This window comes from Thamnophis sirtalis, unplaced genomic scaffold (assembly GCF_051295495.1).
Source record: "Thamnophis sirtalis isolate CommonGarterSnake01/CBP01778 unplaced genomic scaffold, rThaSir2_p1.2 scaffold_5, whole genome shotgun sequence".
Lineage (NCBI taxonomy): Eukaryota > Metazoa > Chordata > Lepidosauria > Squamata > Natricidae > Thamnophis > Thamnophis sirtalis.
In genome coordinates, this window is record NW_028261385.1 from 89,951,965 (window position 1) to 89,979,574 (window position 27,610).

Genomic DNA, 27,610 nt, shown 5'->3' on the forward strand with positions numbered 1-27,610 from the left:
AGATAAGTTCACATTCAAATATAGATAGTCCCCAACTTATGACCATTCTTCAGTGACTATGGAGAGTCTCAGTCATCCAGGTTGTCTCTTTTTTAAGAGGCAACTGGACTTTCTGATTTTACTTTAAAGGTAGACTTTCTAGTTTTTCTTTGAAGACATTTCACTTCTCATCCAAGAAGCTTCAGTTTTCAGCTCTCCAGAGCTGAAGAAGCTTCCTGGATGGGAAGCGAAATGTCTTCAAAAAAAACCTAGAAAGTCCAGCTGCCTCTTGAAAAAGCACTTTTGGGACATTCTTCAGTGACCATTTCAAATTATGGTGGTGCTGAACAAAGGGACTTAGCAAACTGTTCCTGAAGGTCAAGCTGCTGCAGTGCTTCATGGCCACACAAACAAAATGTGGATGTTTGGCAACCTGCCCTTATGACTGACCACGATGGCACTGCAACTGCTTCACTGCGAGATCCCTTGGACCTACCTCTCACCTGGCTGGTTCTCCACAGGCCTTGGGCCTGCTTACACCCTGCTCAGTCCCACATCCTTGGGTCTCCTCCTCCATCATGCCTCAGCTTCACTTACCTTTTCCAAAGATTATCTTTCCCAAAGAGGAATGGGCAATAAGCTGTACAGCTTTCCTATACAGAGGCCACGTGATGCCATCGTGAAAGCTGGCACCATTTTGGAATTGGCCGCAATTCTCTTGGTTTGAGAGTTGTGGCCACTTTCAGAATGGCACCCGCTTTTGGGACGGCACCATGTGGCCTTCTGTTTGGGGAGGCCACGTGGCAGATTAGCCGCTTCTCTTTCTGAGAGGCCATTTCAAGTGGCCATTCTGCCATGCAGTCTTCCTATACAGAGGCCATTTTAAGCAATCCTAGACCGGTTACCATTTCGGGAATGGCAGAGGTTCAATGGTTATTTGTGTTTTTCTAAGATTTGCATTCTTGCTGGACAGCTATGACTGGACACTTGGTTGAGCTCAACTTGGTGAGCCATCCATTGAATTAAGTTAAATAAAACAAATTAAATAAGGGCAATATGAATACCAACAAAGTTATTATGGTGCATAGAGAATGAGCTTTGGATTTTGAAATCTGAAGACCAATTCTTACTAGATTTTTATTCATTCTATCTACTATCTATCTATCTATCTATCTATCTATCTATCTATCTATCTATCTATCTATCTATCTATCTATCTATCTATCTACCTTATCCTACCCTACCCTACCCCACCCCACCCCACCCCATGCATCCATCCATCCATCCATCCATCCATGCATCCATCCATCCATCTACACCTACCTACCTACCTACCTACCTACCTACCTACCTACCTACCTACCTACCTATCATCTATTTACCTATAATCAATCTATCTATCTATCTATCTATCTATCTATCTATCTATCTATCTATCTATCTATCTATCTATCATCTACCTACCTACCTACCTACCTACCTACCTACCTACCTACCTATCTTTCAAATATGCAAACATATGCAATACTCCTGTTTTTTATGATCCCCACAACACCCCTGAGAGATGGGTTGTGCTCAGATTCACTTCACATCACCTAGCTAGCTGTGCCTAATGAAGGCCTACAATGCAAGGTTTCCTGCTACCTATTCCAGCGCCTTAACCACCACACCAAAATGGCTCTTATTATTTTTATAATCACCCCTCATGTCTGTCACTGGTTGTATGGGTGTATAGTTCTGACCTCAGAGGGCTGCTGGTAAAATCCTTGAGAAACTATTTATGAACATTCAGTCGGAAGCATTACATGACTGCTTGTATTACAACAAAACATCTTGATGTTATTTGACTAGTATCCTCCTGAATGTATATGTAACAATACTCCCTGCTTTATGGCTCAAAGATATTGGTTGCAGGTATTGCTTGTATGAAAGCTATCAACAATAGCAGGTTAGCTTATATAGTACTCTACAGAGCTACGCATTCTTCTTGAAGAAGGAGTCACCAGAGTGAAAGAAAAGAGGTTGCCAAGGAAACCGTTTTGCAATTTAGTAGTGGCTTCAAACATACCCAAGAAATAATGTCTGTTGTCATAGCCTTGAGTGTCCCTCGTAAACCTGCTTCAAGTCATCAAGTGGTTAGAAAGAGCCATTAAAAAGATTGTTTCCCTGAGGCCCAGAGCCATTGTACATCATTTTTAAGGTGACCAGACGACCCGATTTCAGCGTGACAATCACGCTTTATAACAATTTTTCCCGTGTCCCTCTGCGTTTTAAAAAAGTCCCGATTTTTTTCTGGCTTCATGTTGAAAGCCCAGTGGATTTGCTTAAGAAATCCTAACTGGGGCAAGAAATCCTAACCGGGGCAAGACAAAAGACACCCTGTCTAACTAACCTCTCTCTCTGTCTCAGTACTTTCATTGAAGATATTAAAACTTTAAAGCAAGAAAACGGACACCCCCACCCCTCCCTTACTCACTTTTATAAGAAAAAATGAACCATTACCATAGAGCTGCAGGAAACACCCGGCTAGAGAGGGAAGCAACTGTTACCTCCTGGATTTTCCGAAGGGGAGGGGCACGGAGTTTGGAGGTCTGCTCATGTGGGAAAAATGGCTCTTCTTTTTTCTTTGAAAACTATTTCCCTGGGACTATTTAACCATTTTAATTTGCTCAGTTCTTTGTATTAACATCTACATCATTCTGGATTGACTTGGAGTGTCTGCCTACTGGTAAGTGGGTTTTTTCTTTTATTTTTTAATGTATTTTAAAATAATATTTTATTTATTGTGCATAGGATTTATTAAAATAGTTTTATTCTGTGTGGATTTAAGTTAAGAACTCCCTGTTATTAAGCTTTCCTCAATTAATCTCTGAGTAGATTCCCACCAACTTCAAGATCCCAAGGGCACATCTTGGAAGCTACACCTTTGCTTAGTTTATAGATGATGCCTTTCCTTAAATATGAAAATAAATACATTTATTGTTCAAATGTGTACATCTCAATAGAAATGACTCTCAGGGGTGACAACAATCCACTAAAATATAATATAAAACAGTAATTACAAAAACAGGAGCAACTGTCATGAAAATTATTATTAAAAAATAAAGAATAAAAATGGAGTTATTAAGTATATTAATTGCAGCAACCACAATACAATACCTCGGTCCTTCTTTTCATTAAACTAGACATACCCAATTCCAAGGAATTAAAAGATGCTTGCTCCTGGGGAGGAAAGCTATGGCAAATCTAGACAGCATCCTAAAAAGCAAGGTGACCAGATTTTCAGTAAAGAGGGACACCTTTGACTGGGGGTGGGGGCTTGATTAAAAATTTTATACGGAGCAACAAAAATTTTCATACAACGCAAAAATAGTATTGTAATATTTTTTTTATTTCAACATAACTACAATTTACAAATATAAATTGTAACTGTTGCCAAACATCAAAATTTTGCTCGTGTGACCATGAGGATGCTGCAACGGTCGCTAAGTGTGAAAATGGTCGCTAAGTGTGAAAAATGGTCATCAGTCACTTTTTTCAATGCCATTGTAACTTTGGTCACTAAGCCCATTATATCACCTTTCTTGCCACAGTTTTTAAGTGAATAACTGCAGCTGGTATTTTGTATTTTGGATAGAATCTTTTTTTAAATTTGTCTAAGACAATTTTAAAAAAGGATTCTATCCAAAATAAATTGAAGTGAAACCATTTTTAAAAATTCTATGCACAATACTTTGAAATATATTGTGCATAGAATTTTTAAAAATAGTTTTACTTCAATTTATTCTGTGTGGAATAGTTTGAAATGTTTTACTTCAATTTATTCTGTGTGGATTCTTTTTTTAAATTGTCTTAGACTATTTTAAAAAAGATTCTATCCAAAATACAAAATACCAGCTGCAGTTATTCACTTAAGAACTGTGGCAAGAAAGGTGGTATAGTGACCAAAGTTACAATGGCATTGAAAAAAGTGACTGATGACCATTTTTCACACTTAGCGACCATTTTCACACTTAGCGACCATTGCAGCATCCTCATGGTCACGTGATCAAAATTTTGATGTTTGGCAACAGTTACAATTTATATTTGTAAATTGTAGTTATACTGAAATAAAAAAATATTACAATACTATTTTTGCATTGTATGAAAATTTTTGTTGCTCCGTATAAAATTTTTAATCAAGCCCCCCCCCCCCCCCCCCAGTCAAAGGTTTTTTTCTTTACCAATCTGAAAATCTGGTCACCTTAATCATTTTGCTTTTACATTCAGGGCATGTAGATCAGTTGTAGTTTTTTTTTTAACTACCGGTTCGCTTGTGCATGCAAAGAAGCATCTGGGTGGGTGAGCAGAGCCTCCTATTGCTGCCACTACTTGTTCACCCGATCCGGGCCAAACCGGGAGCAACCCACTTCTGATGTAGATGAACCATGTCTTTTCTTTAAGCAGTCACATAACAGGCCGGAATATTAAAGTGGCTGGATTGTGTGCATGTGCATGTAGAAAGGATTTATTACTGGGACTTCTGACAGTCATATCTGAAGCAACTGGGAGCAACTTTTGCACAAACACTTTCAACTATTAAGAGTGCACTGCATTATTTTGTCTACCACAAAGGTTAAATAAACAGGTATTTTTCAAATATTTTGGACTACAGTTGTAAGATGCAGCAGATACTTAATGCTCTTTCCCATTGCTTTTAGTGGGCTATAGTTCTTACATCTGCATGGAACCACTAGACGAGATCATTCTTTGCTTTGGGGTTGGTGATCAACAATGTACTTATGAAACTCAATTGTGCACATTTCAGACACATACACAATCATAGTGTCAAACTCCTGGTCAAGTGTCTGGAACCTGAGTGGTTCTGGATGGGGACGTACTGGATGGGTCAATCATGAGAAGACTGAGTGGCTGTGTTTATTTAGACCCCTCGAATATTCCATTATCAGTTTTCAGTGGGACTGCATTTCTGCATTCAAGATTTGTATGCAATTTGGGGTTCCTCACAGCTCCTGCTTGAAAAGCAGGTGGGAACTGATCATAGAGTCTTAGCAGAGGTATATCTAGTGCTCCAGTTACGCCATTTCCTAGACCAGGTAGTCATTTGTACGCTAGTCACTTCACAAATGGATAATTGTATATTGTCTACATGGGGTTGTCCCTAAAAGCCATCTGGAAGCTACAGCTGATCTAGAATGTGGCATTGTGGGTAGCAATGGAAGCATCAAGTTAGGTTCACATGACCTCACTGCTTTTTGAGCTGCACTATTTACTTCTGAGTGTAATTCAAAGGGCTGGTTCTCCGTAAAAGCACTTCATGGCATAGAGTTGGGCTACCTGAGGCACCACTTACCATGGTGCAGTCAATCAGAGTATTGCCCTCTGGTCTCTTGATTAAACAGTGTCACCTTACACCTTAAGAAGTGTCCTTCTTTCTTGTAGTGCTTGTCTCTGGAACAACACAAGAGATTTCTAACCCTACGATTTAGTGATTAAGCAACCACTAAAAAACTGGCTGTTCTTTCAGGCCTTGACATAGGGTGTTTAATTACATTTGATTTTATAGCAAGTTGTATTGTTCTCCCAGTCAGCTATGGTTTTTTAAAATGTACTCGTTTTCTTTTTTTATTTGTAAGCTGCCCAGAGTCACTAAGAAGTCAGGCAGCTTCAAAAATGGATAAATAAATAAAAATATAAAACAAACATCCCTTTCACAGTCTCTTTCTTAGGGAGGAGTGGATGGAAAACAAAGTCCAAACCATGGGAATGGTACTAGAATTGACTCCCTACCAATCTGATAACAGTTTAGAGAATTCTTCAATCTTGCCAACATTGCTTACAATATTCTTTTGGACAGTTGTCAGAAAACATTGGCTGACAGGTATTTAGATAAGAAATCCACCAGGGGCATACATTAGGGAAAGCCAAAACAATCTGTTAGCAACCTGTTGGCAAAAGGGTTGTTGATGTTGTTGGTGGATTTCCATTGTTTGTGATGAATCAAGAAGAAAACCCTTTTATATTATCCCTCATACTGAAACAAGATTTTTTGAGAAGTTTCCTTTCCTACCAGATATTTTGTAAAGAGGGGAAAATGAACCATTCCACCATGGTTTAATGGTGGCCATCTTGGTGAGGAAGCATTTTTTTTTTACATATTTTCCTGTTTAATGTTATCTCTACAGTTTAGGGTGTGGGCAATAAAAACTGAAAAATAAACACAATGTTGTTCTTATGAACATATGCTAGATTGGCCTTCTTTTTTCTAGTTTGTGCTTTATTTTTTTTTCAAGAAAATATGGTCACCATAGCTATAGCCTATAATGTCCAGTCAGACGAATTTTTGAAAATTGGAAATTTTCAGAAGAGTGAACAATAGCAATAATATGGTCTCTCATTTTAAACCAGCCACATGTACTTAGTGTGCTGTATTCAGGCGGCTTTATTTCAATCACTTAGCAACATGTGCAAAACACTTTTTCATTTAAAACCATTCTCTCAAGACACAGGAAGGAAACAAATCTATTGGAATGATTCCAATAATTCTTCTTTTTAACCTTAAGGCCTCTATTTATCTTGACAGCCAGTTCAAAAACATCTTACTCATATTAAAAAAATGCCAGAGTCTTCTATAAATGCTCTGTGCTCCGTATTTAAAGGCTGCAATTCTATGCGCCTTATCCTGGGAAATAAGCACTAGGACTGCAGTGGGTGTCACTTCTGAGTCCAGACACACACTTAGATACTCTGAGCAACAGCTTTGACTGTAGATCAGCTTAGAATGAAAGAACTATATTTAAACATAACCTCATGTCCCCATAATGACTCTTCCTTTGAAAGCATCATGTCAAGAATGATAAAACGTTCCAAGATCACACAGCAAATATATGGGTCTAAACACTTAGAAGGTACTTCAATGCCATCCAGTCATTCTTTGGTAACTGATGGATAATACACATCAGATACTCGTTTTTCCTCTCCCACATGAAAAGCTGCATTATATTCTCATGGGCTAGATTTTTAAAAATGGTATTTGCCAATATTATTAAATAATGAATATACCTCTATTGTAATTATGTTAATTCTATTATAATTATGGATGCAGTGCTTTTGTTTTTATTGGTAATGCTGTAAATACATTTTAACATTTCTGGCTTAGTAGGAAAACACTGAATTTTCTATACAGGTAGTCCTTGCCTTATATTTCATTTAGTGACTGGTCAAAGTTATAACGGCATTGAAAAGAGTGACTTTTGACCATTTTCACACTTACGACCATTGCAGAATTGCAGCACGAGATCAAAATTTGGATGCTGGGTAATAGCAATAGCACTTAGACTTATATACTGCTTCATTGTGCTTTACAGCACTCTCTAAGTGATTTATGGAGTCAGCATCTTTCCTCCAACAATCTAGGTCCTCATTTTACCCACCTTGGAAGGATGCAAGGCTGAGTCAGCCGAAGCAGCCTGCAGTACTGCACTCTAACCACTGCGCCACCGCGGCTCTTCATCCTGCAATTCTGCAACCATTGAAAATACATGCTAGTTGCCAAGCACCACAATTTAGATCACATGATAATGGGGATGCTGTGATCGTCATAAGTGCGAGAATAAATTATGAGGTTTTTTTCAATGCCAGTGTATATATATGAAAGGTTGTTAAATGAATGGTTATAAGTTGAGGGCTACCTGTATAATGTTAGCAGCTTTAGTTCCGAATGTATTTTTTCTGTGCTGATTTGACATCACATTAAGTGACCACTATGACACCAAATAATTTTTCCTATGTTACAGATAGCTCAGACCTCATTCAGTGTGTCTGGTGATATTAGAATTTTTGGGGCTCAATATGTATTTATGTTTGTTTATATTGGATTGCATTTATCATTTGGTTGACCATTCACCCAATTGAATATTTTTTTCCAGAATACTTCACATTCAGATTTGATTTTTACCTCCTAAATAGTTTAGTTTCATCTGAAATTTTGCCCAGCTCATTGTTTATGTCAGCAAAATCATTTATGTACAAGTTAAAAACATTGGTCCCAACAGAACCTTGAGGAATTTTATCCTTTTCTTTCCCTAGTGAGAAAATTGGGTATTTGTTCCTACTATTTTTGTTTTTAAGTTTGTGTAATATACAAATAGCTAGGTTTTCCTATTCTATTACTGCTAAGTTCATTCATCAGCCTTTGATGGGGTACTGGCCTTCTATCACCCATAAGGTAACTAAAGTTTGGGTTGCTGTATTAAAAAATAAAGCAACAACAGATGTTAAGGATGAACAGTTTACCCCATTTTATGTGAACAACTGATTTTTGAGAAATTGAAAATGAGTGGAACCTAATTTGAGGAACAATTTACTTATTTTTGCTAGGCTATCAACTCACAAGTTTTTAGGGAACTCTCTGGAGATGCCACCAAAATCTTGGTGATCTGTTGTGTAGTTTCTCAAGATGTACTAGAACAAAGTTTCAATATGTTGATTTACAGACTTACCTCAAATTGTCCTTTTTTTGTAATATTTTTCTGATACAGTTGGTGATTCTTTTTTGTTTCCTTCTTAAGTTAGGCTTTCCATTTCTGGAAAGAGAATTTCAATTTTCACAAATTTCTGATCAATACTAGCAAGCTTTAAATATTTCTACAGTGTTTTAAAAAGGGAATTATCAAGAGGATGAATAGGTTCCTGGATTGGGCTGTGGCATGGCTTAACCATGGTTTGTTGAATAAGCCACAATCAGCTGGATTCGTGTATATGTGTATGTATATAAATTTGAATATTTTATTTTTTAGTTAAATATTTTAATTTTTATAGACAAAAAATTAAAAACAGAAAGATGTAAAACAAAGAAGTAAAAAAAGGAGAAATTGTCTGTATCACAATTAAATTAAATATCTAGCAGATTGCTAAATCTATCAGCCTAGCTAATTCTCAATTTATAGTTTGTTTAGTGACTGTATGAAGTTGAGTGGCACTGAAAAAAATGACATGACCAGTTTTCACACTTATGACATTGCAACATTCCCATGGTCACATGATCAAAAATTTGGCTTGGTAATTGGTTCGTATTTATGATGGTTACAGTGCTCCAGATCATGTGATCACCTTTTGAGATCTTCTGACAAGCCAAGTCAATGGGGAAGCCAGATTCACTTAACAACCATGTTACTAACTTAACAACTGCAGTGATTCATTTAACAACAGTTGCAAGACAAGTTGTAAAATGAGGCAAAACTCACTTAACAAATGTTCCACTTAGCAACATAAACTTTGGGCTCAGTTTTGGTTGTAAGCTGAGGACTATCTGTATAAATACTTGCTAAGAATTTGTTAAATTGGGCAGGATACACATTATGTCAATAAAAGACAAGCAAAATTTCAAATTCTTTCAAATTTATGGTGGTGGTTGAATCCTTCTCAGTGACTCAGTTGTCTCAAATTCAAATCACATTCAAATTCCTATGATTTATGAAGATTATCTTTCTAGTTTACCTATGTGACTAGATATACACCAAAATACTGTAACGGATATGCATTTTCTATGATGGAAATAATAAACTAATCAGATCTGGCTTTACTGACTTTATATCAGTATTAAGAATGGGATTTTCAACATGTAGATTACATCTGGAGATTTTAGCTCCAACCTACCTTTTTTCATCCTTGGTAGGCAGCCCATATAATAACCATGTTTTCCAAGAACCCAGTGTATATGTTCATCTCAGCATCATGGGAAATGGGAATGAGAGCATCAATATAATCTAATCTAAGTTTTGACTAAGGACATGTGTGGATGAGAAAATTAGAGTGGAACATCTTCTCTAGCTCATTTGAAGTCTGATAAAAGATTTGATCTAACCTTGCATAAAGTAGATTGTAAAACCAGAATCAAACACTGTACATTGTTAAAACTGATTCTTGAGGAAATTACAATTATGGACAATACATAATTTCAGAAGGTGAATGGGAATATTATCCAGAGATCACTCTTCATCTGTTATTAACTAATAGGGCATTCATTTTATAGTTATTATACTGGTCTTTTATTGTGTTTGGTCTGTAAATAAATGTTGGTTCCCATTAACTGTGCTTTTTCTCTCTTTTGAAAAATACTATTTGCAAAATAGCTTTATGGTTTATAACCTATCCAGTCAAACCTGCCCCAGAGCAATCTATAATGTCCTGTTCTCATATTACTTTACATGAAAAATACTATTAAATGGATATAAAGAAATAAATTTGCCTATTGCACTCTCCCAGCAATTCTATTTTTACATGCTTTGGTTTTGAAAAACATAGATAATATCAGGAAAGGCAATCTGGCACGTGGCCCTGCAAGTAAGTTAGTTATAGACATTTTAAGCATCCTCCCTATAATTTATGTTCCTGCAAATTTTGTGTACCATATTTAGAAATCTAAACTATGAAATTATTTTCTAGAATTCCTTCTTTGGTCTGTATTTGGAGTAAATCATTTTCCATATACCAATAATGAAAAAGATAAAATGCCACATGAGTTACCTGACTAGGTGACTCAGTGGTTAAGACACTAAGCTTGTCGATCAGAAAGACTGGCAGTTCGGTGGTTCGAATCTCTAGTATAGGTCTCCTATGTGAGCAGGGGGTTGAACTAGATCACCTCCAAGGTCCCTTCCAGCTCTGTTATTGTTACTCTTTCCTGCTCAAATCATGGATCCATTTAGCCCATTGTTTTCTAATTATACACTCCAGAAGGCTTTTAGGTAGGCAACCAAGGGCCTCACAAAGGCACACCAGATTCTGCCTTGCCTTACTATGCTTTTTTTTTTTTTAAAAAAAATCCACATCATTAAAAGGTTCCTTTTCCTTGAATTTCTTAGTTTTACAATGGCTATAAATGCTACAATTAAGGCCCCTTGTATCTAGCAATTGAGGAACAATTAACTTGAAAATGTGTACCTGGTTTTACCAGTCAAGAGGGAAAGCTTTGCTCCACATCAGGGAAGGTATTTGTGGCTCCATTCTTCTGCTTTATTTACTATTCTTATCAATCAAAGGTGTTTTTTTTTTTTTAAAAAGAATAATTAAAGGCCTGTAGGAAGGCTTAGTAGTCCTATTTTTTCCTTTATGTTCACTGTTCCATTCTGTTTATTTGCCTTAAGGGGCCAATATCTAATTTTAAATTGTGGAAGAGGAAGAAGCGTATTTTGAACCACTGGATCTTCTTAATGGTTTCATCTCTATGTGACCCATAGCTCCCCAATATTTCTTTAAGTAAACATTGAGTGTCTCAGGGGAGATACTAAATGTCAACTGGTTTCCTTTGTCTGTAGGTCTCTTTACAGGCAACATGTAGCTCTCAAAATGAAGACAGAACTATACATAGTGATCCTAACCTTTCTATTCTCTGCATTTGCTTGCTTTGGGTTTTCTTCTTAAGACAGTTCAGTGCAAATATACATTTACTATACCTATCAACTTTATAGGACCGGTGATTAGGGGTAGCTTCTACTGGCATGCGACTGATTGAGGAAAAGAACCATTACGGGTAGTCCTCGATTTACAACTGTTCAGTGACCATTCAAAGTTACAACAGAACTGAAAAAACCAATTTATGACCATTTTTCATACTTATGACCATTGCAGCATCCCCACGGTTACATGATTGACATTTGGATGCTTGACAACTGACTCACATTTATGATGGTGGCAGTGTCCCTGGCGTCGTGTGATCCCCTCTTGCGACCTTCTAATGAGCAAAGTCAACAGGGAAACCAAATTCACTCAACAAGTGCAATGATTCATTTAACAATTGTGACAAGAAAGGTTATAAAATGGGTCCAGGTTCTTTCTTTAACAACTGTCTTGCCTAGCAATGGAAAATTTGAGCTCAATTGTAGTTGTAAGTTGAGGACTACCTGTATGCAGGATGATAGTTCAAATCAGGACCATCACACCTAAGGAGGGTTGAATTTTTCCCTCCCACTCCCTTGGATTTCAGAATTTCTCTTTTGCTCAAACTCCAGATGCCACCTGCAAGGGATTATGGGGTCGTTAAAAGATGATGATGATGATTATATATTGGCTACTTCTGCTCTGACACTCCTGCTGCAGGTTGTGCTAGATTAATCCTGAAAGCAATGTAGTTTTCCAGATTTAGTGGTCTTCCCCTTCTACCTGTGAGTCTCAATAGAGCTTGCCATTTTATCCTTAATAAAAACCCTGTTTCCAAATCGGTTATTTCTATCTTACAGACACGGCCACTTTCTCATGTTTTAGGAGTACACTTCAGCAACATCAGGCATATCAATCTAAAAGAAATTCTGTGACAAAATGTTCTGAGTTTCTCCCTTTTTGGAGGCATACTCATCTTTCAGTGCTTGTTCCCTAATCCGTGCTGCGGCAGGAGCAACTGAGTGGCATTTCATGCAGAGTGAGAGCATTGAGAGTCGTTCCAGATGAACAGAAAATATAAAGTAGCAGAAAAAGAGAGGCCATATGGATTAGTATTTTAATATTTTAATAAAAGGGGTGAAATTATGTGGATGCAAAACTTCCTCAAGATTACAGAAAGAGTGAGAATTACAGAGGAAAAAAAGAGGACAAAGACACAGGTGCAAATGCAGTGAAAAGGCAGCTTTATTTTCTTTTAATACTATACACAGAGAAAAGGGGGGAGGAACCCCAGAAAATAGCCACAGTTACGGCTGGCTGTTGCTGGCAGTATTTTGTTTTCATTTTTTTGGTCTGTGTCTTTTTTTTAAATCTGAAATTCCCACCCCCCTGCCTCCACCCCCCAAGCATATATAATCTCAAAAGTACACTTCAGGTTACAATGGACGACATCAGATATTTTCAACAATTCTAATCCAGTAGTTTAGCACAACAGTTTACAGTTGTTCTTTTTCTCTTCTCTAGATGGGAATCTTATATACATTTGTTCACCAAGAAGGTAAGCATGAAAAAGAAACAAAACAAAACAAAAAAAATCCCATCTCAGCCCAATCTATATTTGCCAGAAAGCTGTATTTTACACAACATTTTCTTGAGCCTCTCTTTGTGAAGCATTCAATTATTTACGGCACGTGGAAAAATCTTTCAGTGTTGGAGTTTAGCATGGCATTTTGCTCATTGTTGAGGTAAAGTAACAGCAGTAGCCATCTTTATAGAGGCTTCTCTTTTTGCTTGGGCCTATAAACAATACTATCTATTACCACCTTGGTTAAAACATACAGCTTCTTTTCTGCACAACACTCACATTTAATGGCACCTTTCTGAGTAAAAGTATGAAGAATCAGCTGAAAATGTATGCATATCCACTCAAGAATGGGACTCACTAAATCTAAATATGTACACTTACACTAAATATGTAAACAGATTTGAAAACAGACCCATTAAAATCATAGGTAGTTCTCGACTTACGAGAGTTTGTTTAATGACCATTCAAAGTTACACCAGCACTGAAAAAAAGTGATTTATGACCATTTTTCACATGATTGTTGTAGCATCTCCACAGTCACATGATCAAAATTTGGATGCTTGGCAACTGGTTCATATTTATGACAGTTGCGGGGTCCTGGAATCATGTGAACATCTTTTGCAACCTTCTGACAAGCAAAGTCAATGGGGAAGTCAGGTTCACTTAACAAGCTTGTTGCGAACTTAACAAATGCAGTGATTCACTTAAAAACTGGCAAGAAAAGTCATAAAATGGTGCAAAACTCACTTAACAACTGTCTTGCTTAGCAATAGAAATTTTGGGCTCAATTGTGGTCATAAATCGAAAACTACCTGTAGTAACTCTTTCTGAAGAAATAGAATTGGACTGAGTGGCTCAATCCTAAACACTTGGGCTTGCATTATATTTAAATAGGTTTAGTATTGACTAATGACAGTGTAGCTTTCCACTTTGAACTCTGCCACTTAAAATATATGATATATGCATATACACATTTCTTGAGACTCTGGAACTATATAAAAACCACTTAGGGACTTATTCATACATTACACTCTTAAGTGTGCACCTTTTAGTCTTAGTTAAGTAGGAATTGTGATTAAGTTTAACAGCGAAGTTGAGAGACCTTTCTGTTGTGCCCTGGATCCTGTTAAATGGATGCTGTTGAACTGTTTAAGTTAGTGGTCCCCAAACTATCCAGCTTTGCGGACAGGCGGGGGGGGGGGATGGGATGGTTCCTCACAAGTGGTGGGTGAATATATCCATGCAGCTCCATTTGCATAAAGCGATGGGCATATGCACCCGCTCAAATGGAGCTGCACACATGCGCTTGCCCACTGCTCACTCAAGTGGACCTGCACTTGCAAATCTTTCGTGGGGCCCAGTTTTGAAAAGGCCATGGCCCGGGGTTGGGGGCCTCCGATTTAAGTTGCAGTCTCAAATTCAAATAGTCTAGTTGTCGTCAAGCATGTACTCTAAAAAAAAAAGTATAATGCATAGAGCCGAGCTGGGCAGTATCATCTAACCCTCTCCGCGGTACATAAACTAATATTCACATGGTGAGTGTGAATGTCTAGGGCAGTGGGTCTCAAATGCTGTGACCCTTTAATACAGTTCCTCATGTTATGGTGACCCCCAACCATAAAATTATTTTATGTTTTCTGTGTTTTTTCGAAAATGTGTGTTTTCCGATGGTCTCAGGCGACCCCTGTGAAAGGGCTGTTTGACCCCTAAAGGGGTCCCGACCCATAGGTTGAGAACCACTGGTCTAGGGTCTGTTAATGGGGAGGCTGGAACTCCTGATCATATGGGATTTCTACCTGCAAAGAACAGCCCATGCAATAAAACCGGCAATGTGCATGGAAGAAAGAAGGCCAGAAGATACTGTGCTACCCTGTGATTTATTAAGTCAACTCTACAGGGGGGATTCTCTGAAGAGAGAATGCCTTAACAAAGTTACGAATAAAGTTGGTGGCAAGTTATGTTATTTATGCCGTCAACAGCATAAATACCTCTATTCAGTGTAAGACAGAACAGCTATTACGTTGCATGATCATGCAATAACATTCCCAATAAATGTGTCTTGTGTGTAGTACACCATTTCTCTTTCTTACATATTCTGGACCAAGACTCCCAATTGCTACAGTATATCATGCCATTTCCTTTCTGTTTGTGAGAAAGACTGCTTGCCTTTATGGATTTAAAAAAAGAGAGAGACAGAAAGAGAAAGTTGTGCTTATACCGCTTGGAATGCTGCCTGCATTTTGGTAAGAGGAAAGGTGGAACTTTAGGAAAAGAAATAACATTAAAATAAAGGGAAAGCTAAGGCAATCTGTTCAATGGCACATTGAATCTAGTTTTGTGATTCGTTAGCAAGTGTCACAAAGGCAAAAATGGAAGAATTGTGTAAACGTATACAATACAGTACATCAGCCACAGACAACTAAATGAGAAACAGCCCTGTGATTCTTTTCTTTCTGCTTTGTTTTTTCTTTACTTGAAAGTGGATACTCGGCCAGTATATTGGTGGCATTTTATGTTTTTTATATTCAGAAAAAGATGTCATGATGTTAACAAGAAAAAGAATTTTCATGAAAACTAAGGTAAATTTGCAAAAAGATTGAAAATACAAAATATTTTTTAAAATGTACAAATTACTTGTATCTTAGGAAAACACGGAAAGAGTTTTTTCCCTTTGCATTTTTAATATTTAATTACAAAAGTTAAGGCTAAATAGTCATTGTGCCAAACTGTCAAGGATCTAGACCTTGCCTGTTTATTATTTAAAATATTTCTCTATGCTGGAATTGCAGAGATACAATCTTGGAAAAACATTAAAAAAAAAATTTTTTTTTCTGAAAGGATGCGTTGAGTTGTTCAGAGAAACCTGCAACTGAAACCTAGCATTTTTGAATGCAATTCTACAATTCCCATATTTATTTAGAGGAAATTGGTAGAGCTGTGGAGCGTTATTAAAATGATACACAGGTAATCTAGAGTGTGCCAATCCTTAGCAAATTCAGCAGGAAGACTCTCTCTGAATTAATTGCTTTATATACTTGAAGTTTTCCAGAATTATTTTATTCCTGGAAACAAAGAATATAATAGATAATGTTATTTGGTTTGCTTTAATCATATTTATGTGAAGACGGCCTCCAAATATATTTTCAAAACAATATTGTCTTTGAATTTTAATGCCAGGCCCTCAGATTGGCCTTTCCCACCCTGACATATTCCAAATTTATTGAGACTACAGTTAAGGTTTCAGTACTGACCATATGCAGGCCCCAGGTGGATAAAGCTGGCTAGATCCTTGTAGAAGTTTGAATTATAGCCTTATCTATTCAGCTCTGTGTAATGTTTTATGTTTTAATTGTTCTGGACTGTAGGTTTCATTAAGCTTAATGAACATTATAATGTTCATTCCTGTTGAAATCATTAGGGCTGAAGGCAGATGTATTTTTCCCCCTGATGATACAAAATTCAAGTCCAGCTAACTTAGCTGGACTTGAATCTGGGATCATGAGGAAAAGCCAGTCAATAATTTTTAAAAAATCAAGAGGTTGTCCTAAAAATCTTTGAAAGATAATTAATCATTATTTAGGTTGCTAAAGATTTATTTGTTGTTATCAGTGAAATATATATTTGTTTAAAGGCATTAGAATCAGTATTGTTCTATTCAGCAGTTGTTGCATGTGAGAGGAAATAAACATTTAACAATAAGATAATCTCCATTTTAGACTTTTATGGTATGTATGAATGCATGTGAATGCTGACAATTTATTAAAGATAATCGAAAATCAAAAGTATTCTGCTCAGAAAAAGTGCTATATTTGTGCCCTACTTCTAATCTTTAACCTTTGCTCTGCCCTCTATTATCTAGCCAAAATGTTAGCAGGAGTTGAAGATGATTATCACTTTTTTCAAGTTTTCACTAAATGTTTACTGAATAATTTGAAAGATTAGGTGAAGGATATTGCATGAAGGAAGATTAATATTGCAAAAATCAAGATTGCCAATGAAATGAATACAAAAATAAATAATAATGAAATAATAACCATTATTAAGGTATTGTCAAATATCAGGTTCTGTAATGTTAATTGGTCTATGACTGTTTCTTTGTGGAAAAGTAATGCTATTCCTCTAATTTTCCTAATTTAGTTGTAGAAATGTGTACTATTACATTACTACTAATTGTGCATCTTTAAGTTTATTTTTAGTAGTTTGTCTGATTAGTTTTATTTTATGATTTGTGTATGGAGTACAGGTGGTCCTTATTTAGCAATTGCTTCATTTAGTTTAGTTTGCAGGCCTATAAAACAGACAAAAAACTGAAGTAAGATCGTAAGCAGATTTGCAGTTTCACACAGTGACAGCTTCATTGAATGACTAAGTTGCTGGTCACAACTGTGGTCACTAAACAAGGACTTTAAAGTGGTTTTAAAACAATTTTTGATGGAAAAAGTTTTAATGAGAGAATTTATCTTTTGGTGAACTGATCTGTCTTTTAAAATCTATGATTCTGACATACTTGTACAGAAGTATGTTCAACTGAACTAAAGTTGAACATTAATTCCAAATAAATGGATTTAAGATTGGGATGTGATTTTGCAAATCTTATTGGAGATTGTTGGTATTCCTCACTTGAAAAATTACCAGGCAGGGATATGTTTCTTAATGGCACAGAAAGAAAAGAGCTCAGAGAAAAATTGTTGTTCAACATGACATTTAAAACTTAAGAGTTAATACAATAAAGCACCACCTGACAGAGAATAGGCACACCTTAGGAGACAACCTCTTTTTCCAGCAAGGTTAATGCTGGTTTAGTACATTTTTATAGGATTCATGAAATTCTTCCTTAGTTGAAATGATTTTGATGCCATTAGAAATCTTTACTTATAATTTAATGGATATGGCTAATTGTCAGAAGAAATATCAGTAGGACTCAGATCATTGGAAGGCTTCCTTTTACCAAAGAATCATTATTTTCTATCGGCCTATGCCTCTTCCTGTTTGACACTTTAAGGGGGAGGACCCTCAGTGAGGCCTCTTATAACCTGTGGCAATCCAAAATTTCTATTGCAGATGCTAATGGAATCCCTCAAAAATTTGGAGGTGACTCATACCAACTAGATATTAAAAATTAGGAAAAGCACCTCAGAACTCAACCACAGAAGGCTTCAAATAAGAGTGGTGGAAGAGCACAAAGACTGGAAAAAAATAAATTAGCATGTTTACCATAATTTTACTGAAATACTTGCTTGAGACAATGAGCCTACTTAAATCTTCCCCAAAAAGAGAGCAACAAAATGCCTCAGGCTTCAGCACTCTCCTGCTCATTTCCCTCTGGGACAGGGGCCTCCAACCTTGGCAACTTTAAGCCTGGTGGACTTCAACTCCCAGAGTTCCCCAGCCAGCAAAGCTGAAGTCCGTCAAGCTTAAAGTTGCCAAGGTTGGAGACCCATGCTCTGGGGAGAAGTGAATGACCATATAGTGCTCTTGATGAAATGGGAAGGTTACATTTCCAAAGAACCTGGCATGTGGGTTGTAGCATTAAGAGCAGGAATAGAACAACTGTGGCTATATCCATTCATCCCCAAACTTGATGTGGTAGGATATGCCGATGGGGCTGATGAAAACTGGAGGCCAGCAATCTCTGAAGGACTACAGATTCTTTATCATAACTTTGAGATACTTTTATTCATGATTAGAATAGTCAGATAAATGGCTGCATACTTAGCTGACACTGAGAAGGCGAAAGGGAATCGCTTGTTACCCTGAAACTGTGTTTTTCATTTCTTCCTAGGGACAATCCTGGGTAAAAAGATCTCAAAGTTTCCGTAGGTTTAATGAGACAAAGCAAGTAAAGAAGCAATGTTTAAATTATATGAGTACTTACGATGTGCAGGAGCTTTCTACAAGATGAACATGAAAACTAATTTGATGAACTTTAAGCAAACAAAGACTGTTTTGCAAGAAATTTGTATTTCTTGTGGTCAATCATAATTTCCTACTCTTAACACTCCGAACTCATCTACCTCTCAGTGGAAGGATGCCCCACTAACCATTTGCTAAGGGCATGTCCTCACAATAAATCCTCCATCTTGCTATAGCCCATTATTGAGTCTGATAGAAGCTGATCTAAGATGCCTGAAGGAAATGTTTTCTCTGCTATCTTAGTCTTAAGCCTCCAATGTATGCATTCACTTAAACATGGAGGAGCTGCCTTTGGAGTTTGGCAACTGTTAGAGACCAAAAGGCTCCTTTGTCCCATCTGGATGGCTGGCTAGGCATCTGTTTGGCCTTTTTTTGTGGTTGCCAGAGACACCATACCTCACCTTCATGGCACATATTTTTCTTTTGTGGGATAGGCTTGGACATTGGAGTATTGATTGCATGTTAAACTGAATGCAGGTCTTTGAGGAAATAAATATTGCTATTGCAAAACAGAAATAAAGATGCTTAGGAAATACCGGTTCCACCACAAATGCGCGAACGACAAAAGTGCGCCTGACTAAACTGTGGTGACAAAACCGCGCCGACAAAATCGCGCTGACGAATGAGCGCTGAAGCGTGCCGACAACAGCGCGCCGACAGAAACGCGCTATAACCTAACCCTAAAAATAACCCTAAACCTAACCCTAAACCTAACCCTAAACCTAACCCTAAACATAACACTAAACCTAACCCTAACCCTTACCTTAACTTACATCGTGCTTCTGTCGGCGCACTGTTGTCGGCGCGCTGTTGTTGGTGCGCTTTTGATATCGCGGTTTTAGCGCCGCGGTTTTGTCGGCGCGCTTTTGACGTTCGCGCTTTTGTCGGGTCACGGGAAATACCATCAGGTTTTGAAAACATGTCCATCTATGATTTACTGTGCTGGCTTTTTGACAGCAATAATTGTAAACAGTGGATTTTGTTTTTATCAAAGATTCACTAGAGAAGGATTGTTATGTTGTGCATGAGGGCAGACTCTGCTTCCCCCCCCTAGTTGCACCAGCAATGCCTTGCCCAATGCATTTTTATTTTGTAGGGCTGAGGTTTCCTGAAAAGAGTAGATCGCATTCTTCTCCTGCACGTGCAATCTAATTTGGGACCCAGACCTCTAATTTATCCCATGAGTTGTCACAATCTTGGTTTTCGCAGACTCCTGTGCAAAGGTTAGAGGAGAAACTTATTGGCAGAGGCTTTGAATAACAACTTAAGTATGTACACACTGAATGTCAGAACTATTGAAGCGTGTTTTGCCATCTTGAAAGAGGCAATTTTCTAATGGATAGGGGGAAATGAGGTGCCATGAGCAATGCAAACAAATGAGGGTGAGAGCTGGGAAGGAGGATATGAAGCAGGAATGGGGAGAGGGTGTCACGTCAAACTCACTGGTTGTGGAAGTAACTTTTACCTGGAGTAACTTTTACCTGGAAATGTCATTAATTCTCTTTATCCTCCTTAGAATTTACAGAACAGGTATTATAGAACTGTTTTCCCCAGCCTTTGAAGAGCCAATCTTTAACCTAAAAGTAATCTACATTATTTTCTCAGAAGGCAGCAATACTACTGGTTTAACTGCCAACTGTGGTATGAAGTATGTTGTGGGTGCTGTCCTTTTTGTATTGTCAAGAATGGGAACATAGCCGTACGAGCCCTTAGTAACCAAACATTCAAGCAGAAGGACATAGAAAGTGATTCTGGTGATGCTAATATGAAGCTAAGATTCCCACTGGGCTTTTTTATTTTATCTGAAGGAAACACTGGAAGATGATGATAGTTCATATGGTGCTTGCCTATTATAAAAATGCTAGCTTTTCTACTTTGATTTTCTGTTCTCTGGGAGGCAAACATAACAACCTCTAAAGAGACTTTGAGAACTGGGGCCTTCTATTCTTGAGAAAAAGTGGCTCTCTTCTTTTTTCTTTTTGGGAAATTTAGATCATAAGACAGTTATTATGGATACATATTTTATATAAACCACAAAATCATCTTTTACATATCACAGTTCTGACAAGCAGACCATATACATAGGTAGGCACTGTTACTGAAAGGCAAACAAGTAAAATCAGTGACAATAATTTAATCCTGGCAATTCTAGACCTATTTTCATGGCATACTCATTTTAATTCGACTGTAGGAAGATGGGACATAAGCACAATACTGAAAACTAGAAGATTTAAATAAGGGCAAATAAAACAATGATAACAAAACCCTAAATCATCACTCTGAGTTCCCTAAGCAACTATTCAATTATTTTTAACGATACCAGTCAGTAGTGAAATTAGTGTGGTATTTTCAGTGTTGCAAAATATGTCACAACTGAATTCTGATCCACACTTGCATGCATACAAGCCTCATTGAAGCCAACTATATAGGAACGCTGAGCACGGAGACTGTGCAAAATGCATTCCTTTCAATGACCCTTATAGAAGAGCCCATCAGAAACTTGAACAAAAGAAATGAAGGTTCCAGTCAACATGATGCTAGTTGGGTTGATCCCATTGTACATTGTCTGCAAGACCAAACCGTTTTATTGGGGCTTATATGGGAACAGGTCTTAATAAACAGCTTCCCAAATTAGAACAAAGTCTTTCTTTGGGGAAGGAAAATTCAAATATTAGGATCTCAAACAACATGATCAAATGTCTTTCCCTTACACCAGTAAAAAATAAAACCTGTTTCTTAAAAAACGTACAACATTAAAATGCAGTTTAAGGCTCACATATATGTGAAACTTAGGAATCCTGTAAAACCTTGGAGGTTGATCATACCTGCTAGTTATATAAAGTAAAATTCTTCATATACGTTTATAAGTCTAATAAATATATGCCATACATAAATATGCATATTACACATATTCAACTATGCATATTCATATATTATATATTTATATTGATATAGAGATATCTTTCAAATAGAACAGCACTTTGTTTGCTGTTTTTGTTCTCACACTCTAAAAATAATCCTAAAAGAGTGCATTTGGTGAGAAGTCTGTACTTTCATTACTCATCTCCCTTGACAAGTTAGAAAAATCAGAGCAAACCAACTGCAAGGCAATGGAGGCAGTCACTTCCAGTTCACAGTACTGCAGTTAGAAAAATACAGTGAGGTCTAAGGGAGTGATGGAGCATGAGCTGCTCGGAAGAAGAAGGAGGCGAAGGAGGAAGGAAGGAAGATGGTCACATGACATTACAGCACTGACAGCGCTTTTTCTTTTCTGTACCTGGGACTTTCTCCATTGGTAAACTTTCTTCTTTTCCCTCTGGTGAAGAGGGCTCTGTTGTGTCTGACAAGGGCCTCCCAGAAACTAACTCAGCAGCATTTCCATCCATAGTCGACACATCAGTCACTGTCTTCTCACGTAATGATTTTTCATCATCTTCGTCAATAAGGACCAGTTCGGCCTTGATTGTCTCATCATAGCCCAATACCTTTTTGGTCTCATCTTCATCATCAATATTTTGATAACCCATAAATATCATTGTTACTGGGTGATCTGAACTGGCTTCTGGGATTTCATCCCCAGAAAGTTTTGCTTGGTGTGGAGGGTTCCCAGAAAGTCTTTTGCTGGATTTGTGCACCATCTCTAGTTTTGCTTCCTTAAAAAGAATTTGTTCCTTCATGTGACTGAGGTTTCCATCCACTATTGATATAGCCCCTCCTTTTATGCTTGATTGCCCTGCTTTCTGAATAAGATCATCTACGTCCTTTGAGCTTAACTTATGTACTCCGTTTTCTACCACCGTGCCTCCAGAATGCATCTCATAGACTACTTTGGTACCATCATCATAGACTTTGATTCCTCTCTGACGGGCAGCCTCGGGGCCAATGGGGGACGTAGAGAGAATCTTGGTCTCTCCAGTTTGTTTGTCTTTCTCCACATTAATTTCCATGCTGTACAAAGCTTGAATGGAAACAAGAGAGGAAGTGTTTGTTACAACAGCAAGAAGCATGTGAATGGTTAATTGCCAAACAGACAAGCAGACAACTATATACCCAAAGAAGCTGTGATCTAAAATGCCAAGCAGCCTATGTTAGAGATGCAAACTGTGAAGTCAAGCAGTTGTTATCTTAACAAAGGTTGATGCAACTTTTCTAGACAAATCTTTTCTAGTGAATGGATAACTTTCTAATATTTTCTGTACTAGGGGGTATGTGTGACAAACAAGCAGGTGTACCATAATGTCTATGTTATTGAATTAGTTCATATAGTAAATATGGTCATTATCCAAATTCTGATTGCCCACACAGGGGAAATAGGACATATAACAAGTTACACGGGATATTTAACAACCCAGAGAGTTCCTCTTATGCTGGTCAAATGTTCCCTTCAGAAGTGAAGCACAGTAAAAAAAAATCACTTGAATTTCTACTTCAGGGGGAGTTTCTGCACAACTTAGAAGGTATATGTTACCTACACCATATAGCATCGCCAAGAGGAAAGGACAGGAAATATAAATACCCTGATGTATGCATCATTATTAAAGTTGAGTATAGGCACTGATTCTGTAAGTCTATAGAATGCCACAGAACGTGGTATTAAAAGAAGTCAGTTTTCTAAGAAATAGGGCTGTAATTAACAAAGCAATTGTTTAGTCTTCTTGGTAGCAAAGATAGGCTTGAAAGTGAGGGATTATTGTACCCTAGCACAATCTCAGAAGCAAGAAGAACAGTTTCAAGGGAACTTTTCAGTGGTGAAAGCTTCAGAGTTATTTATAGGTTCTTATCCCATCACCAGCAGAAACAAACAAACAAAAAAACCAACAAAAAAGATGCAAATACAGAAAATAATGCAAACCTTCCTGAATTGTTTATTTCTGTGCAACTTTAGAAAACTGAGCAGAGTACCTATGTCGACTTCCTGGGGCTTCTATTGTTCCTCTTAGAAATACTTCCACTTAAGTTTCAGTTACTTTTGCCACTCCAGGCCTCCCCAAAAGGGAAGGGACTACTTTATAACCCCTTTTTTTTAAAGCATCTTGGGTTTCATATTTACTCCAATTCACCTAGCTTTAAAAGCAAGATGAATGCTTAGAGGAAACAGAAAAAGCAGAAATGGAAAATCCAGGGATACCAAAGTTTTAATTAAGCCTTTTAGTGCTATTGATCAATATATATAGTATATATAGGCCATAATCTTCTACATTCTCATCTGAGTGTGTTCTGCTTCATAGATGCACATGCTATTTAATTTCCTACTGAATGACTACATATAGCTCTGCAATACAGTAGATGTGATTACAATGCATGTAGTAAGTAGGAAAAAAGCCTTCAAAAACTCTTGGAAAGTATTGTTATTCTATTACAGTTATCAACTTACAATGGTTCGTTTAGTGACTTTTTGAAGTTAGGCAATCAGTGAAAAAAGTGATAGGACCATTTTTCACACTTACAGACATTGCAGCATCTTCAGAGTTACATGATCAAAATTCATGACAACTGACTCATATATATGATGGTTGCAGTGTCCCAGGATCATGTGATAACCTTTTGCGACCTTCTGACAAGCAAAGTCAATGGGGGAGCCAGATTCATTTAGCAACCGTGTTACTAATTTTACAACTGCAGAGATTCAGTTAACAAACGTGGCAAGAAAGGTAGTAAAATGGGGCGGAGGGGAAATCACTTAGCAACTGTCTTGTAAAGCAAGAGAAACTTTGAGCTCAATTGTGGTTGTAAGTAAAGGACTACCTCCATTTGTGATGGGTCATTTACATGTGCAAGTTCCTTGTCATTACCATGTGCATCAAATGATGGCAATACGTATCCTAAAGTATATAGACACTTTACTGGGAGGAATGTGGAAGGGAGCAGTTTAAAGTTAACACCACAATCAATCTTATCTGTAATGTCTCATGACAAAATTTTGTAATTTTTCAGATTTTGGCCCATGAATGTAATATTAGAAAAAAAATGAAGACCTTGATAAAGGTAACAGAAGCACCTGGGAGGAGGTTTACAGAGGTCAACCAAATTTTTCCCTCCCACTCCCAAATAATCTACTGATGTTTTGTCGCTTTCCTGAACTGTGTAGAAAGTGGCCTGCCTGTCTCTGTAAATTGTTTTGCTATATCACACCAAAATTCTAATGCAGATGTATACAACTTTGTACTTCCAGTTGTATTGGTGAATTACAACCTGTGTATCTGCCAATCAGCATAAATAATAGTTCTAGCTCTAAATCTACCGTAATGACAAAGGCAGATGTCCATTGTTGCTTGTTTTCAAAAACCAGTCTTTGCATTGTGAGGACCAGAGCTTCATTGTGTGGATTTTGTTGATATAATGTACTCTGAGTCACTTGACCAGTTGAATGTTTCATTTAATTTAAGTATTTACATATTTTACACACAATGATCATATTCCAAATACTAATGTTGTTATCCTATTATTGTAATGCATGTATGTTCAACTCAGAAAACCCACTGAGTTCAACAGGGTTTAATTCATGCTATTTATTCTTAGGCCTGTCATCTATATATCACAAAGAACTAATATGAGGATGTTCACCCACAGACAAACTTTATAGCCAAACAAGAAAGCATACAGTAGGACTTCCGGTGACATCATTGTGCCTAGAGCAGGGTAAGGGAACTTCTCTAACCCCTGACTCTAATTTCTTCATGTGGGCTCTTTTTTTTGGAGCACTGCTGATCCCGAAGAGACCAGCAGATTAAAGGGGATTTTCTGCAGATGCCGGGGTGGTAAGGCAAATCCCCCAGCAGATAGGAGAAACCCCCCTAAACGGACAAAGAAATATCCTACCATCTGGTTAGGACTGAGCAATGGTGTCTGCATAGAAGGAAGAAACAGAAATAGAAGCAGACGAATTCGGGTGCTTGTTATTATTGCCGACAATCCAGAGAGGAAAGCAACGCGTAACTGGCAAAGTGGGTGAGCTGAGAGAAGAAGAAGCTGAGAGAGAAGCTGTTTTTTTACAGCTTAAGTTTGCCGAAAAGAAACATTGCAAAAAGGCTAAGTCAGAACGGACAGGAAGGGACAGCCGCAACAGCTTTAAGATCAGCCACAGTAAGAACGAAATCCTGACATGGACTTCAGGGAATAAAATTTGCCAGAAGGATTTGGAAGGTTTAAAGAAGTGACTGCATAATAGTCGGGTTGGCAAAACGGAGTTTCCTTTTTTTTCCTGTTTACCAGCTCTTCTGCCGCTGGTTGAATTTCTTAACTATTTGATATTGATCTGATTGGGAGCTTGGAGCTGTGCCAGAGACAAGAAATAGAGGTCTGTCTTTCGCTTCGTGGACTCTAACACTGACATCAAGAAGAGAATGACTTAGAGAGATTAATTATTAGAACAGAATATTGAACAACCGACAAAACTGAGAGATATTTACTGATATAAGAATAGGTTGTGATGTATAAATTTATGATACTTACTAATCAAATTAATCAAATAGAATACTACTAGTATTACTACATAGGACTGTTTAAGTATTGAAAGGTGATACTAAGGAAGGATAATTGTGGAATTGTTGTTGAATATTGGTTTATGCAATTATAATAATTTTAATATATTATTGATATTACTGATAAGATATAAATAAGGTAAAAGTTATAACCAATAGTGGGCAAGACCAAAAAAAAGGGGGTTAAAAATGGCAACCTCATCAAAATTAGGGAAAAAGACCATACCCAATGTGAGTGCAGCAACGCCCCCCCCCCTCAAATAAAAAAACAATGGAGAGTGCGTGGGGGTTGGAGAAAGGGGAAAAGATGGCAGAATCAGCCGGATCAGCACCTAGGATGCAAAACATGCAAACGATGCTCCAGATGATACAGGAGATACAGAGACAAGGAAAAATCACGAAGAACTTAAAAATGAAATGGGAGAATTGAAAGGAACAATCAAAAATGTAGCCGATAAAGTTGAAAAGATACAGAATGCCTTAACAATCAACGAACAGAAAATCCAATGTATGGAAGAAAAAATACAACACTCAGATCAGAAGATGGGAAAAATGGAAATAGAATATAGGCAACTTAATAAAGAATTGGAATTGTCAATAATCCGACTCGAAAACGAAAAAGCGGCATTCTACGTAAGATTTCAAAACATACCGGAAGAGAAGGAGGAAGATCTGAAAGGAAAAATGGTTAATTTCCTTACTGAATTTTTGTAAATAACAGAACAAGAATTAAGAGGAACGATTGATGAGGTTTACAGGGTGAACACTAATTATGCAAGGAGACATAGGCTCCCGAGAGAAGTACATGTAAGATTCACTAAGAAAACTGCCAGAGATGAAGTGTACAAAAAAACCAGGGAAGAGACGATTATATTACAGGGAAAAGAGCTGACCACGCTTAAACAGATCCCATGGAGAATCTGGGAACAACGCAGGCAATACCAATTTTTAACAAACGAGTTGAATAAAAACAGAATAATGTACAGATGGCTGGCACCAGAAGGGGTTCTGGTATCTTGGCAAGGAAAAAGATATAAGAGAGAATTTAGAAGAAGCACACAAATTCTATGAAGAACACTGTAATAGGGAAGGAAAACAAGGAAGCAAAGAGGACAGAGGTCAAGTGGAAGAAACATCAGAAGACAGCGAAAGAAGCAGGAGAGAAGAACAGAGGCAAGAAAGAGAGAGAGCAGAGAAGGAAGGCACGAGAGGGAAAAGTCAGATACAAACTAGAAGCAGAAGAAACAATCTCAACTAGAGATGGATCAAGAAA

The 27,610-nt window shown here is 37.4% G+C and overlaps 1 protein-coding gene across 5 annotated transcripts in view; it reads right to left on the reverse strand.

Moving 5' to 3' along the window:
- PALM2AKAP2 (PALM2 and AKAP2 fusion) overlaps positions 1-27,610 on the reverse strand; it is a 323,435-nt gene that overhangs the window by 122,094 nt on the left and 173,731 nt on the right. The window contains exon 7 of one of the 5 annotated variants that reach the window (XM_087716190.1): positions 22,134-22,814. The exons of 3 other annotated variants lie outside the window; for them this stretch is intronic. In XM_087716190.1, coding sequence (XP_087572316.1) covers positions 22,134-22,814 — 681 coding nt within the window. Of the gene's footprint in view, positions 1-20,843; positions 22,815-27,610 lie in introns of those variants that run through there. One more of the 5 variants, XM_087716189.1, reaches the window with a different exon arrangement.